Source organism: Mustela putorius, unplaced genomic scaffold (genome assembly GCF_011764305.1).
Source record: "Mustela putorius furo isolate JIRA1106 unplaced genomic scaffold, ASM1176430v1.1 tig00003962_pilon_pilon_pilon, whole genome shotgun sequence".
In the NCBI taxonomy this organism is placed as follows: domain Eukaryota; kingdom Metazoa; phylum Chordata; class Mammalia; order Carnivora; family Mustelidae; genus Mustela; species Mustela putorius.
This window is the reverse complement of record NW_025422106.1, coordinates 23219534-23239054: the sequence shown is the minus strand read 5'-3', so window position 1 is coordinate 23239054 and position 19521 is coordinate 23219534. Positions and strand designations below refer to the sequence as shown.

At 48.8% G+C, this 19521-nt stretch overlaps 2 protein-coding genes across 2 annotated transcripts; one reads left to right on the top strand and one right to left on the bottom strand.

Moving 5' to 3' along the window:
* Positions 1-3206: 3206 nt before the first annotated feature.
* CUNH17orf97 (chromosome unknown C17orf97 homolog) lies at positions 3207-6587 on the top strand. Its single transcript, XM_004747375.1, has 3 exons — positions 3207-3212; positions 3471-3891; positions 6052-6587. Exons 1-3 carry the CDS (start codon positions 3207-3209, stop codon positions 6507-6509), a joined length of 885 nt encoding a protein of 294 aa, XP_004747432.1. The 3' UTR covers positions 6510-6587.
* A 4233-nt stretch (positions 6588-10820) lies between these two features.
* RFLNB (refilin B) lies at positions 10821-19318 on the bottom strand. The gene is made up of 3 exons (XM_045070102.1): positions 18963-19318; positions 16137-16246; positions 10821-13926 (listed from the first exon to the last, which is right to left on the bottom strand). Exons 1-3 carry the CDS (start codon positions 19176-19178, stop codon positions 13596-13598), a joined length of 657 nt encoding a protein of 218 aa, XP_044926037.1. The 5' UTR covers positions 19179-19318; the 3' UTR covers positions 10821-13595.
* Between the last annotated feature and the right edge of the window lie 203 nt (positions 19319-19521).

The following is a 19521-nucleotide window of genomic DNA, read 5'->3' as shown; positions in this document are numbered from 1 at the left end:
CTAATTAACACAGAGAGCCTGAGCAAGTCACTTTGCATCTCTCTGATTCTTCATCCATCAAATTGTGATATACTTCCCCAATCTCTATTTGCAAGAGATTTTTTAAAAAAAGATTTTATTTTTATTTATTTGACAGACAGAGATCACAAGTAGGCAGAGAGGCAGGCAGACAGAGAGAGGAAGGGAAGCAGGCTCCCTGCTGAGCAGAGAGCCCAATGTGGGGCTTGATCCCAGGACCCTGAGACAATGACCTGAGCCGAAGGCAGAGGCTTAACCCACTGAGCCACCCAGGCGCCCCTTGCAAGAGATTTTTATGATCATTCAAAACTGCATTCCGGATGCCTGGGTGGCTCAGTCAGCGAAATGTCTGCCTTTGGCTCAGGTCACGATCCCAGGGTCCTGGGATGGAGTCTTACATTTGGTTCCTTGCTCAACATGGAGTTTGCTTCTCCTTCTCCCTCTATCCCTCACCCCTGCTCGTGCTCTCTCTCACTCGCTCTATCAAATAAATAAATAAAATCTTAAAGAAAAAAAACAACAAAAAATGCAAACCCCAATATACTAAAAATGCATTCCCGAGGTCCTGGATGGCTCAGTCGGTTAAACATCCAACTCTTGATTTTGCCTCAGGCCATGATCTCATGGTCATGGGATTGAGCTCTGAATTGAGCTCCCCACTCAGCAGGGAATCTGTCTTTCCTTCCTCTGCTCCTCCCCCCACTCACACTCCTTCTCTCTCTCTCAAATAGATGAATAAATAAACTCTTTTAAAATAATGTATTTCTTTGCTGGATGTGAATTTTCTCTTTCAAAGCTGACTGGCTGGCTCAGCATAACCTCAATGCAACCTTCACCAAAATCAAGAATAGAAATGTGGGCAAGCTGTTTCCTGCCAGATGAGCACCCAGGCAAGGAGGACCAGCTGAGAGGGAACACATGCCAGCCTTTCTTGGAAAGGGAGAAAAGATAGCCTTTCCAAGCACCTGTCTGCAAGCACCAGGGGGGAGTAGGGCAGTGTACCTGGAAAGTAAACCCTGACATCTCATCCAGCAGGTGATCATCTGCGCAAAGGATCTCTGTCATTTACACCCCCACTTAGCTCTTAGGGAGAAAAGCAGATAGGTGAGGGGCAGATTCCAAGCATTCACCATGTAGAGAGTTATGCTGGACAAAACTGGGAGCTTGCCAGTGTCTGAGAGGACTGAATAACAGAAGGGTCCCTTACAGAGTGATGTGGCCACACATGCCTGTGTTTGGGTCAGTATTAATGACTGTCATTACTGAGCAGAAGAGTGCCAAGCTTGACAGAGCTGATGCAATTGCCATCAAAATCCCAACAGGCTATTTGAAGAAATAGATAAGATGATTTGGAAAATGTAGATGGAAAAGCAAAGGCTCTACAATAGTCAAAATAATCTTCAAAATGAACAGAGCCAGAGGGCACAAACTACCTGATACCAACATTTACTACAAAGCTGACCAGAACCAGAGGGATGCCTGGGTGGCTCTGTCAGTTAAGTGTCTGTCTTCAGCTCAGGTCATGATCTTACAGTCCTGGGATGGAGCCCCAGGTCGAGCTTCATACTCAGCGGACAGTCTGCTTCTCCCTCTCCCTCTACCCCTCCTCACCCACCCCCCACTTAGGCTCTCTCTCTCTCTCAAATAAATAAATAAAACAAAATTTTAAAAAGCTTATAATAATCAGGACAGTGTGGTATCAGTGGAAAGAGAGACAAATACATTGATGCAACAGAACAAAACCCAGAAATGGATTCATATAGTTAGTTGATTTTCCCAAAAAGTGCCAAGTCAAGTCAATGGGGAAAGGAATGTTTCTTCAATGGAAATTGCTGAATCAACTGGAAATCCATTTGGGAAAAAGTGAATCTTGAGCCTTATCTGACCCTTATTCAGAAAATTAATTTGAGGTGGATCATGGACCTAACTTTAAACTCCGGGACCATAAAGCTTCTTGAAGAAAACAGAAGACTATCTTTGTGATTAGGAATAAGGGAAGACTCTTCAGGCAGGCTACAAAAAAATGGCTTCCGCAGAATTTAAAATGTCTGTTTATCAAGAGATACTATGAAGAAAATAACTGACAAGCTGCAGACCTGGAAAAATATCTTTGCAGCCTAACACTGACAAAGGATTTATATGCAAGACACGTGAAGAGCTCTTACAAATTGACACTAAAAATAAAAACATTCCAGTTACAAAATGGGAAAAGACTTCTGACAGACACCTCACAAAGTAAGATACACAGGCAGCCAACACACAGTTGAAAAAGTACTCAACATCGTTAGTCCTCAGGGAAATGGTTTACAACCACAGGGAAATATGACTTCATATAAACTAGAATGTCTAAAATAAAAAACTGATGCTCCAGTTACTTATTGCTGCGTATCTTGTCACCCCAAAACTTAGAAATGTCAGTATAATCATTTATTATCTATATTTATTATCATATATTATATGACGATATAATCATTTTATTATCTCTTACAATTTCTTTGGGTCAGGAACTCAGGAAGGGCTTGGCTGAGAGAGACTGGCCTGGGAGGTAGGGGAGGTCGCTCCTGCTGTTGCACTCAGACTCTAGCTGGACATGGGAAATCAGGGACTGGATAGCTGGGGCATCTCGCGCTCTCTCTCTTCATGGTCTCTCTCCTTTTTATGGTCTTTCCATGTGGTCTAGTTTGGCTTCTTCACAGCATGGCAGCATCGGGGTACTCAGACTTCCTTCCTGGGGGCTCAGGTCTCCAGAGCTAACAAGGATGCTGTTGCATTACGTTTTCTGACCTAGCTAAGAAGGGACAGCATCAGTTTCACCACATCCCATGGGTTACAAGTGAGTCGACCAAACCCACCTAGATTGAAGGAGAGGGGAATTAGACTCTGTCACTTGATGTGAAGTGGCAAAATTCTCGAAGAGCACGTCGGGAAAGGCGCTATTACTGCAGCCGTTTTTGGAAAATACAATCTGTGGTGGATAAACCTGTCAAGAAAAGCAGACAGATCACACCAGGCCTTGTAAGGTATTGTGACGGGGACCCACTGGAAGGCTTTAGGCGAAAGACTGAAATTCGCCAGCCAATTGTCTTTAAAAGTTCGTGGCAGCGGGTGTGCGGATAAAGATCTTGCGAGGAGGCTTTGGAAGCAGAGAGACCATTTAGGACGGGGGTCCAGAAGCTCAAGTGCCAGGCATGGCCGTGAGTCCCCTCCAGGATGAGGGAGGGCCACCAGGTTTCCCCTGGTCTAGCTGTTTTGCTCACTGAGAACCACGGAGAAGTAAGTTTGTTGGAAACACGTTGGACTGACTTGAAAGGCCAGGGTAGACGCTTGAGACTGGAACTCGGGACATAAAAATTTAGGGAGACGACAACAGCATTTTAAAAGGCACGGAGGTGGACTTACGTGTCAGGACAAGTTTTATACACTCTCCCCTCACTCCTCCCCGACGAACCTAGGACTGTGCAGAGGTCTCCCGCAGGCTGAAGGACGCATGCGCACACCTACGCTCCCGGGCGGCCGCTCCTGGATTGCGCACGCGCGGTGTGTGGCGGTCGCCATGGAAACGCGTGGCGCTGACCCGGCGCTCAGCTCCTGCGGCCGCGGGCTCGGCGGCAGGGGTCTCCGGCTGTCCCTGGCGCAAGTGGCAGCGCTTGCAGCGCGGAGGGCTGATGGACTGCCGCGGTGTGGTAGGGGCGTCGGGGTACGGCGAAGAGGGCGAGGACGATGAGGACGACGAGGAGGAGCGAGAGGGTGGCACTGTGGGCTGCCTGGGGGCCAAGCTGCCCCCCATCGCAGGCAGCGCCTCAGAATTGAACAAACGGAAGGTGAAGAAGAAAAAGAAGAAGAAGAAGACCAAGGGGTCCGGCAAGGGGGACGGTAAGAGGAGCAACTAGCGCAGCAGCCTAGGCTCCAGTACCACAGTTTCTTCTCCGAGGTCACCTGTCCTCACTCCTCACAGAGACCGCCATCTACTTGGGGACCACTTCAGACCAGAGACAGAAACTCGCCAGTCCCAAACAGAGGTCCTCCCGCTCTCCACACATACCACTTAACGCAGCACAGTAATGCCCCAGCCCTGCCCATAAAAACCATACATGTCCACAGGACCCCAAGTCCTGCATGGAGAATTCTCAACATTCATGGAGACCCTCTACCCCACAGAGATCCCCAACACCCCCAGCGTTATTCCTGCAGAGTTTCCCAGCTCCACACAGGAACTCAGCTTTGCATGGACACCCTCTCCATTTCCTAATCCCTCAGCTAAAATTCAGAATCTTAAATAACCACACTTTCCCCAAAGAAATGTCAAGCCGTCCTACAGAGATACCCTCATCTTCACCAAGACTTATCCCAAGCCCAAGATACTAAGACACTGGTGACAAACAGTCACAGAAACACAGGATTTTGCTTTCTGCCCCATGTGTTAGGGGCACCTGCCTTCTTGATGTTATGTAGACTTACTGTAAATGCATAGAAAGAATCCTTCCTGCACAGGCTGTCTCCTGCCCTCAATTACACATGCACCATCCCACCAGTCACTGCTACATAATCCCCAACACCCTCAACAACACCCCCGATAGCATTATAACCACCAAAAATATAACTAAAGTACAGATACCTCAACCAGCACACACATTCCCAGGCGACACATACATATGGGTACTTGGCTACACACTCAGGTGCATAACCCCCACCTCCCACAAACACTTCATACACACGCCAACACCTGCCACAAGCCCATAGAGTACCAATATTTCACCAAGTTCCTGTTTCAGCAGCCTTTGGATTTCTTGATAAAGGCACTGAGCACCCAGTGTATGGGAGAGTGAGTGTTATGATGACATAGAAGGCACCTGCCTCTGAGTGCTGTTTCCACTGGTGTGGTCCCTTTCTGGGCCTTTGACTGTCAGGGAGGTGGCTCTTACCTCTAGCACAGGTAGTCCTTAGTTCAAGTTTCTGGGCCCTGGCCTATTGTGTGTAGAGCTGGCATTGCTTGTAAGCTGGAGGCAGGGGGAGTGGCAGCCTTCCCCACGTCATCCTTGTGGTTTGCGAAAGGGAGCAATAGGAAGGTTATAATGACTTCCTCCGGTGGAATCTTCATAGGCAAAAAAAAGTTCTGGAGTTGAGGTCAGAAAGCCCCACGTGTATCTGCAAAACCAAATTAGGAAACTTACTGTCTTTTGGCCTAGTTTCTGACTCTGAAAATAATAGTGGCATGTAACTCTTACGGTCAGCAGGGGACACCAAATAGTTTTTGAGGAATAGGAAGAAAGAGAAATGCCCAGAGAGGATTATTTTCTTATTTTCTCTTTTTTTGCGCGGGGGGGGGGTTGTCTGTCTACCCAAAAAGCAGAAGGATAGGCTGATGAAAGAACCACAGCTTACAATATTTTATATAAGGGCTCTATAATTCAGAAATGGTATTAATGTAAAAAACAAAACAAACAAACAAAAAAACAACAACAAAAAAAAACCACCTCAGTACAGGCCACACAGCAGAAATAGTTCCTGACTGGGCATGATATTGCTTTCCACAATCAGATTTAGGAAGCTTTTCTGTTTTCTCCATTCTTCCCATCGTAAACAAGTCCAGACTCCAGGTGGAGTCATAGACTCTTTAAACTGCTCGGTACCTGGGTGAGATAAAGAGCATGAATGGCACGGTGGAAAGAATAGGAACAGGGCACTGGGATCCAGGCCTATGTTCACATCCTGGCCCTACCTCTCACTATGTAATTTTGGTAAGGTAGACTTTTGGGGTTTCAGTATCCTCACCTGGAAAATAAGGCTTATCACCTTTATCCGAAGGACCCGGCCTATAGTGTGTTTTCAGTAAACCGTTCATCTTTCCCCCAAGTTACTTGACCGAAAGCCTAGAGCCAGTGGGTATATAGGAGGCCCTTGGGCTTGGCTCTTTGAGCCCTAGGTCAGGAAGGGTCTCCATGCCCTTACATCTCTGGGGATTTGGGCATCACACCTGCGCAGGCTGAGGGCAAGCCTGACCACACAGGCTAACACCCTTGATCTGCTCAGCAGATAAACAGCAGAGTCGGTGCCTGAAGAGTCAGCAGCTGTCCTCATCCTTTCACGACATCTTAAGTTCCAGCAGAGATCATGGCCCCAGGCAAGAGCACAAACAGGACAAAGGTGAACACAAGCCCATCCCGCCTTACTCCACTGTAAATCTCCCCCATTTCGCTGAAATAGAAGAGAACCTCTCCAACCACATCAACGAAAGCCTGCGTTGGGACGGAGTTCTCGCTGACCCAGAGGCAGAAAAAGAAAGGATTCGCCTATATAAGCTGAACCGGAGGAAGCGGTACCGCATTTTGGCCCTCAAGGGCTTCCACTCTGACCTGGGTGGCGAGGAGAGCCCTGAGAACCTTCTGTACCTCTGCGATAAAGACAGCAGCTCAGATGGCAGGTCCTGCTTTGAAGGAAGCCTCCCTCCCAAGCTGCTGCCCTCTGACCTGGCTGCTGCTGCGCCAGAGTGAAAATCCAGCCTGACGCTTTCCCTGAACCACCAGCTTTTGTGTTACCAAAGAATAATAATAAAAGGAAATCAGACTGTCTGAAGGAAGCAGATGTCTGGTGTGTTGATGAGGTCAGCTTCTCCGTCCACCAGGGTGCCTTTCCTGGCCTGGGGAAGGCACTGTTTCTGAACAGAAGCCACGTAATGGACAGAGCTCTTTCTGATTTTTTTTTCTCGGATAATCTGGCATCTCTTTGTTACTTAATTTCTCATCACCAACAATGTGTAGATTATATCGATTCTAAATCTAAAGCTAATTTAATGGGTGAAACTCCTCACACAGCATGCTTCTCTAGGCCCAAGGAAAATGCCCCAAATATCCCAGAGGGGTTTTTTTGGTTTTGTTTTGTTTTTTTAAATTATATACACTCCCTGCCCTTATGTGGTCTTCAAAATAACTGAGTTCCAGAACTCCATCCCTGGGAGATAATTATGAGAAGTCTCAAAAGGAGTATTGCTTCTCTTCTAAATATGGTCCTCCCAAGGGAGCGAATTGGCAGTTGCCAGAGGGGAAGGGGGTTGGGGGTGAGGGAAATGGGTGAGGGGGCTCAGTGATGGGTGGTAAGCAGACTTGTGGTGGTGATCACATTATAGCATCAGACACCTGAACTTATGTAATTTTACTTCATTAAAAAAAAATATATATATATGTGTTTATATATATATACATATATATATATATGTATATATATATATTCCTCCTCTAATCTCCTAAAACAGCATTTTAAGCAAAGTTCTAGAGTATTAAAAAAGTCCTACACTACTTGTCCTAAGTTGATATTTTTGCTTTGCTCCAATATTTATTAAGTGGGGGCCAAGGTATTGCATTAGTTTGGGTTCTCCAGAAGCACACCCTGAGACAAAGACTCAAATGGAAATAGATTATTTGGGATCTAAAAGAAAGCTCAGTAGGGAAAGCACAGGGAGTGGAAGCCAGCCAATCCAGGGGCACGGTTAAGCCTGTTTCCATACTGGAGTTTAATCCCACCTGGAAACATTGTCAAGATTCTCCGGCCTGAGCCTGAGGGAGCTGGGCCCTTCTACTGCCCACAGGCCTTGGCTGAGGGATGGTCCTGGGTGTGTGTGTGTGTGTGTGTGTGTTAATTTCCTGGCATTTCCTGGAGGCCTTCCTCAGGCACAAAGATGCAGATCTGGAGGTCCAGGGTGGGGTAGTCTCTATGCAACATGGTGCAGGGCCCAAAAGGGACAGAGCGGCGGTTTAAGATCAGGTTCCTGCCTTCCAAGGAGTTACAACCTGCATTGTACTCGGGAGAGGTTGAAAGCCAATACAAAACATTACAGAATGCTTTTTTGAAAGTGAAGGGAAAGTGGTCATCTTGGTCCCTGCTAGCCCCAGCTGACACAGCAGCCCTCTTCTCACCTTTCCTTAAATGGCCATTTACAAAGTTGTTACCATACTGTGACAAAATATAACAAAGGGACTTTTGGAAAAGCCCTGTCCTCTCCCTAGACTCTCTAGGTTAACAGGCAGGTCCAGCAGGGGCTATTAAGCAGACAGGAATGGCCCTCCCTGGGATGCTGTCCAGATTGAGGGGCACCTATAGAATCAAGTGAAGAGGAACAAGGGCTTTGGTGTATCCCCATGGGGAGGAGGAGACGGAACATGTGTTAATCCTCAGCCACAGGACCTTGCCTGATGCCTCAGGGCTCCAGGTAAAGACAGCAGAGGATAGAGCAGTTCGGGTGGTTCAGTTGTCCTCCGGATCAACTGTAGTGGCTGGGGGTGTGGTGCGTGGGACAGTGAGGCCATAGGATCCCTTGGTCACTTTGCAGGGGCGTCTTCCATGCGTGGTGAGAGTGGGGCTGGCCTGTGGTCACCTTTCTGCTATGAGATATCCCGGTGCGGTGGTTAAAATGATGAGCTTTGACATCAGAGCTGAATTGATGTCTTTCCCGCTATGTGCTAGCTGTGTGAACTTGGGGAGATTGTTTAACCTCTCTGAGCACTAACCTCCCACATCTGGAAACAGGGACACAGCTGCTTACCTCAGTGCGTTGGGAATCAAATGCAGTACTTACATAAAGCCTTTAGCAGAGTGCCTCGCCCCTGGGAAGTACTCAGTCCACTGGGAGAGTTTTGAGCAATGATATTTTAGGTTGGGGTGGCTGCACAGCCACTGAGGAGGCTGTCCTGCTGATGGTGTAGTGCTCATCCCATCAGAGGGTGTTTTACAGTGGGATGTGGGCAGCCAATAGATACAACTTGAAGAAACCACAAAACAAATTACAGGGGTCTGGAGCAAGAGGGAATGCAGGAGAAATGAAGCCAGGGTCTCAAAGTCTGGTGGACTGGGGGCTTTGGGGCCAAACATGAAAGTGTCCCCGTGTAACCTGGGACTACAGCTAAGGAGCCTGCTTCAGAGACAAGCGGAACAAAGCTGAACTCAACACCTAGCCTTGGGCAGAACTGCCCCATCAGACCTGTCCATTTTTACACAAGAAATAAATGCCTGCTGCCATGTGCCACTACGGTTTTGTGGTTGTTACGCAGCAAGAGCTGACTAATAGCAGGTGTTCCATGAAGGCCCACAATAAACATATTTGGGATCTGCAGCTTTTCATTTTCCCAAACTTATTTGATCATAGAACCTTATTTTATTCCATAGAAAGCATTTTGGGAAGTAGTGTTATGAACAAAACACTTTGTAGTGATTCTGCTCTGAAATAAAATTATTAGAATTCAATTTTGAGGGGTTCCTGGGTGGCTCAGTCAGTTAAGCGGCTGCCTTCAGCTCGGGTCATGAATCTGGGGTCCTGGGATCAAGTCCTGCATCAGGCTCCCTGCTCAGCGGGGAGTCTGCTTCTCCCTCTCCCTCTGCTTACTGCTCCTCTTACTTGTGTGCTCTCTCTGTCAAATAAATAAAAAAGTCTTAAAAAAAAAAAGAATTTAGTTTTGAGAAGAAGTATTTCTTGCAGTAAGATTTGTTACCTAATTCATACACCTGCTACTTTTTCCCTTGAGGTACCAGCTTAATCTGATTTGCTTAGAAAGGTATTTTTGAGGCAAAATTGAAATATTATTAGTTTCAACATGTTTGCTTCTCTCTCTCTCTACACACACACACACACACACAATTATAGCGTTAATCTACACGCTTTAAATATTTTTCCAACATAACCTTGAAACTGCTATTCGCTCATTCATTTTATGGGAAATTTACACTATATAATCTAAGTGGCAGTGTTAGCTCTTGTCTCCTGAGCCAGCCAAATTAGACTTAATTTCTGTTAAAAAGAGACTGGCTTAAAAAAAAACAAACCCCATGCACACACATAATTATATGCATTCTTGGGACATATTTAAGTTGTAACTCAAAGATTAACCGATAAGCCACCAAGCCTTGCGGTGAATTTGACACTTGAGTGAAATAAGATGCCTTCACTTTCGATAATTCTTATCAACTCTTCTCTTATCAACACTTTGCCCAAAGGGACTTTGCATCAGGGAAGACAATGGCCTGAGATTGAAGAGATTGTAGGTATTAAATGAATTATGTTATCACTCCAGCTGCCTCACTTGGAGATACTGGAAGTAAAAACTTCCCACAGCAGGCGGACCTCACTTCTGCCCCTGTACTTCATTCTTGACAAGAGTGTGTGAAGGACACTGATAGACAAGGAGCCCTACAGTGGGGTCCTGGTGCCCTGATTCCAGTGTTTCTAACTGTCCCTTTGTCCAGTGCCTACAGGTTTGTCTGGCCCAGAGCAATGTCCCACCGTCAAGTAAAGATGTGTTAGACTAACACATGTATTTCTTCTGCAAAATGGGAGAAAGGCAATTTTTTAAAAATATTTTATTTACTTATTTGACAGAGAGAGAGATCACAAGTAAGCAAAGAGGCAGGCAGAGAGAGAGAAGCAGGCTCTCCACTGAGCAGAGACTCCAATGTGGGGCTTGATCCCGGACCCTGAGACCATGACCTGAGCTGAAGGCAGAGGCTTAACCCTCTGAGCCACCCAGGCGCCCCAAGAAAGGCAATTTGAAAGAAGAGCCAAGAAGGAAGGGACCGGCCCAGTCATAATTTCAGGGTAGGTGGGTTTTAGCAACGAGTACACATTGAATCTGTGAACAAATGCCCTAAAACTATCTGTGCTGAGGGGTGCCTGCATTCCCAGGGGAATGCTCCTCCCGACAGAAGTATCATGGTATTAAAATATAATCACATCTTAAAATGTCTCAAGATGAGGTGTTTTTCTCATGTTTCTTCACCAAAACATGATTTTACTGTAAAAAAAGAGAGGCATCTCTAAGTTTTGTTTCTTTAAAGATAATTTATTGTTAAATGAAGAGGTCACAAAGCAAAATGGAATGGGACAGATGTCAAAGATAAATTTAAAAAATAGTTTTTGTCAAACACTGTTCTGGATTTCCTAAGGTTAGAAACAGGAAAAGAGTCAAATGAAAAGGTAATTATTCTTTTTCAAAAGATCTGACCTTGAAAAGGAAACAACTTTTCTCTGAAAATACAAATCATCCTTCTTACATGAAAGCTATAATTTAAGAGACCGAGAAAAAAGACTTTTTAATTCATAAGTAAACTGTATCTCTCCGATATGCTTAAGAATGGTTGGTTTTAAGGAATTTTAAAAATCATTGCTTCCACCTCGTAAACTCACACACAAGTCCACCAAGATCAATGTCATTTGATCCACCCTGAAGTGTCCCATTACATCTTCTTACGCTTCTTTCCTGTAACTTGCAGCAAAGCAGGTTTGAAGAGAAAGAAAGGATTAGAAAGAACTGCAGTTAGTTCCCTAGTGAATAACTTAAGATAAAACCTGCTTTTCAATTTGCCTTACCCATTCACAATGACTCACTTCTACTTACTTTACTGATATATTTCAGATTCTCTCCATAGCTAGAATGCTTTGTCCAAACTTAACCCAACCCCCCAAAAACAAAACAAAATCTCATATGGACATCTCAAAACGTTGCGGTGTACAAAGGCCATGTCCTCCCATATGTCTCTCCTGCCACGCTGCCTACAATATCGTTCTGAGCTCATTCACATGTCCCCTCTGGGCCAGGACACAAAGCCTTGGGAACTCTCTTAACATAATTTAAAAATTACATTTACCGCTTGTCTTAAATGCCAAGATTATGAAATCAGAGAGGGAAAAAATCCATTTTCATCAAGAAATGCCACGTAATTTACTCTTCCAAAGGAGGACAGCATCTGTCACTCTGCATAGTGGAGGTCCTGGAGTCCCAGAGTGCCACCTTTACCAGTCGCCACTGAGCTTCGCTGTGGCAAACTGGGGACCACAAACCCACTCAAAGGCTTCACCGAGGGTTTCGTCCAACAGTTAGGGGCATGACAGACCACACATCATTAAAGCTGAAGAAGACACCGGACAGTTTGGCTCTAGAGGCTTCGAATGACTTTAAGTGAGAGCGATTACCATCACGCCTGCTCTCCTCAGAACACAAGTCCCTGCTGTGGCTCCAAGGTCCCCAGTCAGCTCTCGATTCTGTTTTCAGGACACAGAAGCCATCAACAGAAACCCCAAAATACTGCGGGAATCCGGGTTTACAATACTCTACAACCCTTGAGCACATGGTCTAATTTGGATGTATTCAAAGGAAATATTCATGGATTGTTCTTTCCAGTATTGGAAGAGAAAAGGCCACCTGCCACATTTTTCACTCAAACCCCTCAGGGCTTGGCAGGAGGAAGAGGCATGGGCTGGTGGGGAGGCAGAGGGGGCCGTAGGCTGAAGCCAGACACAGCCTGGCCCACCATAGCCTCTGGCCCAGCCACCCCTTCTGCTTCTGAGCCTGGCTCAGCTGAGCTCTCGGAGTGTCCTCCACATGCGCCAAACGCCATGATTGTCTCTTACGTTACGGTAAGCACTTACAAGAAACGTGCACCATCCCAACGGCGCCCACGTTTTGGGGTTTGGCTTGTGACATCAATCCCTATCCTGAAGTCACCTTTCCTGCACCTGGAGGGAATGATGGGGCGATTTTCTTGCTTTCTGGCTTAGACTTAAGGCACTGCAGAACTCCTCTGCGGTGTTGAGCTCGTCGAAGTTGACCCGGGGTCCCAGGAAAGGACGCACATCCTGATGAGGCAGGTCACTGGAAACATCCACATCTGCCTCTCCCAGACGCCAGCCAGTCCTGAGTGGGCCGAAACCTCATGGAGTCCCCAAAAGTGGTTTCCCTAAGCAGTCCTTCAAAATGCTATTTCTCTAGGCTATGTTTTGTCTTATGAAGAAAATAGGAAAGTATTTGGAAACCCAAAATACATATCAGGAGAGTTACACAAGCCTGGGGAGACATTATCAGATGCCAAGTGTTCAAGGCACTTTGCCCAAACTCGGACCCTACCGGTGGAAGGACCCAGAACTGAGGCCACGGCTCTCACACGGGCCCCTGATGCATGTGAGCCTCCCGAAGAGTGGGGAGAACAGGGTGAACCTTTTCTCCCTTTCTTAAAAAGGCATCTTATATTGTGGCTTGGGTTGTTTTTTTTTTTTTTTTTATATGAAGAGGATATAGAGAATTCCGAGAGTTTGGGTGAACAGGAATACGAATGGAAATGGAAATAAACGACGGAGTGGAACTGAGCTCTCCATAGGTTGGACCCGGGTGGCGGTCACAGCTCAGGGAACCAGCACTGCTGTGGGGGAAGACGACTCGGGGCTGGAAGGTCTTACAGCTCACTTTTTCCAGCACAGAGACTTTCTCCACGCTCTTCCTCAGGCTAACCAGCCGAGAGGAGAAGAGCCTCTCCTCCCTCCCGATTTCAAACTGGGGCCATTTTCCTTTCGCTCCAGTTGGCTTTTTATTTGTTCGACAAATTGAGACTTTGGGGAAGCCATGCAGCTGCAAATGAGAAATACACGCCTTTGGAGACCAATCTGAACACTTTTAAAAACCCATTTCTCTCCATGACTATAAGAGGCTGTGACATTGTTTTCTTCCCCAGGCCGGACTTTGAGGGACGACGAGGCCAGACTCTGGAACACGTGGGCCCCTCGAGGGCAGCGGAAGAGCCGGTCCGAGCCCACCCCACCCTCGTCAGCACTCATCCGAGAGGCTGTCGCTGCCCAGGACCTCTGAGGCTTCGAGCTCCACGCTGGACAGGAACCTCCTCAGGGTCTTGCGGCAGTTGTAATCCAGCGTGGTGGTGTAGATGGTCTTGGGGTACTTGGGGTAGACGATGGTGGTGCTGAGGAAGCGGGCGGCCTTGTGGCGGGGCTCGAAGCGCACTTCCGCCTTGTAGCTGCGCCAGGTGGAGTCGGGGAGGCAGGTGACGGTCTGGCTGCAGGAGGCCACTGCCAGGCCCAGGGGCAGGTGGACGTCGTCGATGAAGTGCCGCTCAGAGTCATATTTGACGGATGACGTGTACCTGGGCAGGAGAGAGAAGGCAGCTCGAAGCTGATCCCCTGAGCTTGGGGCACGATGGCCCCCACTGTGACCTTGATCCTCTGGTGGGGTGCAAACCCCGAGTCGGGGCTGCTCTCTTCAGAAGCAGCCCAGAGCTGAGGAAGAGCTTACTGGGAGGTACTGTTCAAAGCACTTTCTTTCCAGGATCTAATCTAACGGAACCAAGCACCGGGGAGAAGAAATGAATGTACAGAGGTCAAAGTCACAGTAGGTGTGAGTGGTGGGGCGGGGATTTACCACGTTCACCCTGCTCGCACTGTTTCTCCTGACAGGGGCAGCCCCTGGAGGGAGCGCCTGTGTATGTAAGCTGGAAGAGCCGCTCTGGCTGCTTCTCCATGTCTTGCTTCCTCTTTCTGAGAAACGTGCCCAGAAGTAACTGAGCAAAGTGTTCACATGCAGCAAGTGGTGTATGTCAGTGGCAGAACAAGACGGGTTCTACCCCCTCATAAGGGGTCCCTGCTTTGTTTTCTCTGTCCCCTGAAGTCACCATCAGCTTGCTTTTTTTTTTTTTTTTAAATGAAGCTCTCTGTCCAATGTGGGACTGGAACTCATCTGACCCTGAGATCAAGATTGCATGCTCTACCGACTGAGCTAGCCAGACGTACCCCCCACTCCCCACATCGGCTCTTTAATGACAGAATGAAGGAACCCAGGAATTCTTAAAAGTTCAGTAATACCAAGTACTTGAACTTGGTCCCCCGTGGTCTTTGATGGGGAGACGCCTCAAACCAGAGACTCAGAGATCTGACCTTATCAATTAGAGCCAATTACCATCTTGATTTTTTAAAATAAATCAACTTTCATGTTCCTCAGCAACTCCTTTACCTTTTTTTTTTTTAATTCTTTCTTTGGTAATTTGGGAGCTAATTATTATTATTTTTTAATGTAAGCAAAGCATTAGTTCATTTTATTGAGTAATTATTACAGCTTCATAGAGCATCACACAGACCCTACCCCGTGGGTCCAGGAGTAAGAATCAGCATTCTTTCCAGTGGGTCGGTTGGATGATGAAAACATCTATTCATTCCCCTTAAGCAACTGGGTAAGAGGCTGGCGGAAGCTAAGGTCGGGAAGTCATGTCCTCATTTTGTTCAAAATAAAAGCTCCACAGGAATAAAGGACTGAACGGCTCACCTCCAAACTGGTGAGCTGCCTTTGTTCCCCATCAAAGGGCCCTTTGTGTTAGGGAACTGAAACTCCAGCAAAAAAAAAAAAAAAAAAAAAAAAAAAAAAAAAGCCCACAAGCTACCAAAAGTAAAATTCCTTTCCCTGAAGAGACAGATCTTTAAGGGAGACTCTCAGTGGATCTCTGCCCCCAGGTAATCCCGGATGAGATCAGTTCCCAAAGGAAGACTCGTCCTTGCCCAGTGAAACTGTAACAGGAGACAAGGGTAGAGCACCTTGAAGCAGGGGTGGGGCAACAGGGCACGCAGCTTCCTGAAAGAGGAATTATTTTATTATAAAGCTCTATGCATCTGATGGTCACGATATGCAAAGGCAAAAAGGGCAAAAAGCAAGTCGCAGGACTTTACATATAACATGATCTTGTTTTTATTTCAAAGGGTGTATCTATATATAATATATTTATCTATATTAGATATAATATAAATATATATTATATATATATATAAATAGATATATTTATCTATAGATATATCTATAGATATATATTTATCTATATATAATATATCTATCTATATTAGATATAATATAAATATATATTATATATATAAATAGATATATTTATCTATAGATAGATATATTATATATAGATATTTTAAATTTTTAGAAGATTTTAAGATTTTATTATTTATTTGGGAGAAAGAGCACAAGCAGGGGCAGCAGCAGAGAGAGAAGGAAAAGCAGGCTCCCGACAGAGCAAGGAGTCCGATACGGGGCCCTATCTCGAGCCCTGAGATCACAACCCGAGCTAAAGACAGCAGCTCAACTGACTGAGCCACTCAGGTGCTGCAGGGTGTGTCTATATATTTAATTGGTTAGAACACATAAGAAATCCAACATAGTACCCAACAAACTATGAGTAGTCTTTGGCACTTTTTTGTGATCAACTTTTTAAAAACAAACAAACAAACAAACAAACAGGCATTCATTTCTAGAATAAAGAAGGAAAAAATGAAAAACTCCAATCCAATCTGGACCCACTGTATTTACCTTACTTCCATTGGTGGTAAAGGGTCAAACTCTACTCCTTCACCAAAAGACAGAGGGCACAGCCTTGGTGAGCAGGCAAAGGTCAGAGGGCTGGGCAGAGATGCTGGATTCTGCAAGAATGGAGAAGACAGTTAGACCACAGGCCAGGCCCCCCATGGAGGTGCTGGCTCTGAGCTTCCAGCTGATGGGCTCGACTGTGATTTGTGTCCCTGTCCTGGGAATGATCCTGGAGAAAGGCTGCCCCACAGCATTGGAAGAGCTTTGGCTGGAGAGCCAGGAGGCCTGGGTTGCATCATTACCTGTACACCAAGGGGATGCCTCCTTTCTCCACTGGGATTTTGTGAGAGGTTAAGGAGCTCAGCATCATGACCCTGGGATGAGACCCTAGGGCAGTTGCCCCATCCCGCATCAAGGCAGGGAGAAAACCTTGACAAACTGGGGTTTCATTAACCAGAACCCTCAACGATGTGTCCCCCAACCCTGCCATGGTCTCAGCAACACTCCAGAAAAGGCCAGAACAAAAAAATTCTATCACAAATTTTTTCACACTGAAGATTCAATGGGACTTGACCTGTGCCTTCCCAGCCTCTGGGGCGGCTCGATGAACACCCAACCAAGACAGAGGGAGCCACAAACTCACTGGTAAGATGGACACCAAAACAGTTCTCTATAATACCTTCCACTGCTCAGCAGACTCAAAGAACCAGAGCACAGCATCCCTAGAGGTTAACTGGCTCCTGGCCTGGACGAGGCCCTGAACTTTCTGGTTCATCAGGTAGCCTGAATAAGGGAGGGTTCTGTCCTAGACACAGGTGCTAGTTTTCCCCGAGTTGACTGGAATTGGGCCTCTGTGGTAAGTGTTCAACAGGGAGAAGCGCCTTGGGTTCCTGGGGTTACTGGCAATCTGTCGCTTTCTTTGCCTCATTTGAGAGAAGGATCCACACTTGGGCCAGGATGTGGAGGTGGCAGCCCCGCCCCCCGACATCTTCCAGGGTAGAGAAGGAAGCAGAGAATTTTAGAAGGGAGGCTCTAAGACTTATCGTGTTACCAGGCCAGTGTCAAGTGAGGGTGCAGGGTTGAAATACGAAGTCAAAGGGGACCAGGGTAGGTGAGGGAGGAGCAAAGTGTCCTCTGGGTCCAGCTCTTGAACTTGGGTGGAGGGCTGAAGAAGCCCTGGCTGGAGGAGGGGCTGTGGCTGGGAACCGTGGTCAGTAACAGGGGCAGGATAAGGTGTAGGCACTGACTGCCGCAGAGCTTTCGGAAACAGCCCCCGAGCAGGGACAGTGGGCCCTGCTCTGCCCCCAGCTCCCTGGCTACCAGATCCTCGACCTAGGGAGTGCCTCCGGGCAGCCCTGGGGGCTGTGGGATGATAGCAGGAGGGGAGGTGCACAACTCCGCCACACTCACACTGTAGCCAGGAAGTCAGACAAGCCCTCAGTTCTCCTGCCCCTGCCTTATGGGCTCGCTCCTCCCTGCCAACCCAACAGACACGCCACACCTCGGTGCAGGTGCAGGCTGGAAATGGGACAGGCATCAGGAATGACAACAGACACATGAACAAGGTGCCACCAGGGAATGGGGACCAAGCCATTGATTTTGGCATGGCTCTGGGAAGCATCAACTGAAGACTTCCCAGAGGAGGTGACAAATTGAGCTTGAAGGGCCAGCAGGGGTCTGACAGGTCAAAAAGGCAGCTGTAGGAGAGGGTGGGCTCAGAAGGAAAAGGCATGCGAGGTAGAGGGACAGCATCAGAGACACCAATGCATGTATCTGCCTGTGGTCAGGAGGGTGAAGCTAGAAGGACCAGACAACAAGGGTTCTGAAGGCCAAGTTGAGGCAAGTGATGCACTCCAAAGGGAATGCACTCCGATGTCCCAGAGACAGGGTCACTGGGTCAAGAACTCCAAGCCCATCGATGTGCATAGGTCTTTAAGGAACAGCAGCTGCCACTGACTACTTCACCCCAGCGGAGAGGGTCATACAGAGTCATCTCCAAGGGGTAGGAAGGGGGACTGAGAGCCCCACTTTGAGCCTTGGCTGAAGACAGGATGTGGCTTCCCCTGAGCTCTAGGTAAAGGCAATAAACACCACCACTGAGCGATTCCTAAGGCAAAAAAAGACTACGTGTTTTTTTCTTTAAATAAAAACCTTGAAATAAAATAAAAGGATTCCTTTTTGAAAGGTTCCACCCATCTAAAGGCTTCCCACCCTTCAAGTGCCAGATGGGGATTAGGTGACAGGAGAAGGGGCTGGCACCAGGAGGCGGGAGGCTCAGGGGGTAACTTTTCTCCAAGGTCCCCTCCCACACCATGAACACGGTCCCCAAAGGCTGGTCCCTCCTGCTCTCTGAATCAGGGAGCTGAAGCACACACACCCTTCTCCCCAAGACCAGCCAGGAGGGGGCCGGTCCTTGGGAGGCGCCACCGGTGGGGGGCTAAGCCCGGGGGTCCCAGGCCCGCAGGACAGAGAAGGCTGGGGTTCCTTCTCGGTGTCCCGGGCTCCTCTCCAGCCCGGCCCCGGGCAGGAACATGGCCGAGCCGCAGCCTGGCAGCCCCGGGGGCCGCCACCCCAAAGACAGAAGGCGGGGGCTCGCCTCTCCCAGGGCTCCCGCGCCTCCCAGGCGATGACAATTTTCCAGCCACCGGCTCCAGCTGGCCAGGCTCTCGCCGCGCTCCCGCCCCGGGCTCCCCGCGATGGCCACGCCGTCCCGACGGGCGGGTGGCGACGCCGACGGCGCTCCCGGAGCGGGCCGGCAAGGCTGGCTGTCCCCAGGGAACAGGCTGCGGGTTGGATGGGGAGGGAGGGAGCCCGAGTGGGGGCACTCACCGGGGCCGCGGGGGTCGCCGCCGCGTCGGGCTCCAGCGTCCCGGGGACCGGTGCGCGCTCCCCGCCGCTGCCGCCGCCCCCGGCCGCCGCAAGCCCCCAGTGACTGGGACTGGGGCTGGGGGGCAGCCCCGAGTCCGGACTGTCCAGGACGCCGTCGCCCTTCTTCTTGGTGTCCACGAGCTCGGGCACATCCTGCAGGCTCAGCCGGCCCACCATGGCTGCTAGCGCGCCGGGGTCGGGGGCCGGGGGCCTGGGACTAGCGAGGGGCGCGAGGAGCGCACACGCGGGCCGGGGCCGCTGCCCGCCCCGCCGCCCTCCCTGCCGGCTGCCCCCGCGCCGTCCGGGTCCCGCGGGCCGCCGCGCTCCCGGCCCCGCCCTCCGCCCCGCCCCGCCCCGCCTCTCCCGGCGCGCGGGGACCGACCCGCACCGGCCGAGCCGCGAGGCCCGGCGCCAGGGGCCGCTGCGCTCCCGCCGTGCGCCGCCCGAGTTCCACTCGGCGCTGCCGCCCAGTCCGCCTCGCGCGGCGGATTCGGGAGCGCTGGGGTCGCCGGGCGGACTC

What these genes read in the sequence shown, in the direction of transcription:
- CUNH17orf97 (XM_004747375.1), top strand. An exon ending in GGGGTCCGGCAAGGGGGACG is followed by an intron (nt 3,892 to 6,051) that starts GTAAGAGGAGCA and finishes TCTGCTCAGCAG; the next exon opens with ATAAACAGCAGAGTCGGTGC.
- RFLNB (XM_045070102.1), bottom strand. Translation starts at nt 19,178, where the DNA reads ATGGTGGGCCGGCTGAGCCTGCAGGATGTGCCCGAGCTCGTGGACACC. An exon ending in CGGCGACCCCCGCGGCCCCG is followed by an intron (nt 16,247 to 18,962) that starts GTGAGTGCCCCC and finishes CCATTCTTGCAG; the next exon opens with AATCCAGCATCTCTGCCCAG. An exon ending in TTACCACCAATGGAAGTAAG is followed by an intron (nt 13,927 to 16,136) that starts GTAAATACAGTG and finishes TCTCCTGCCCAG; the next exon opens with GTACACGTCATCCGTCAAAT.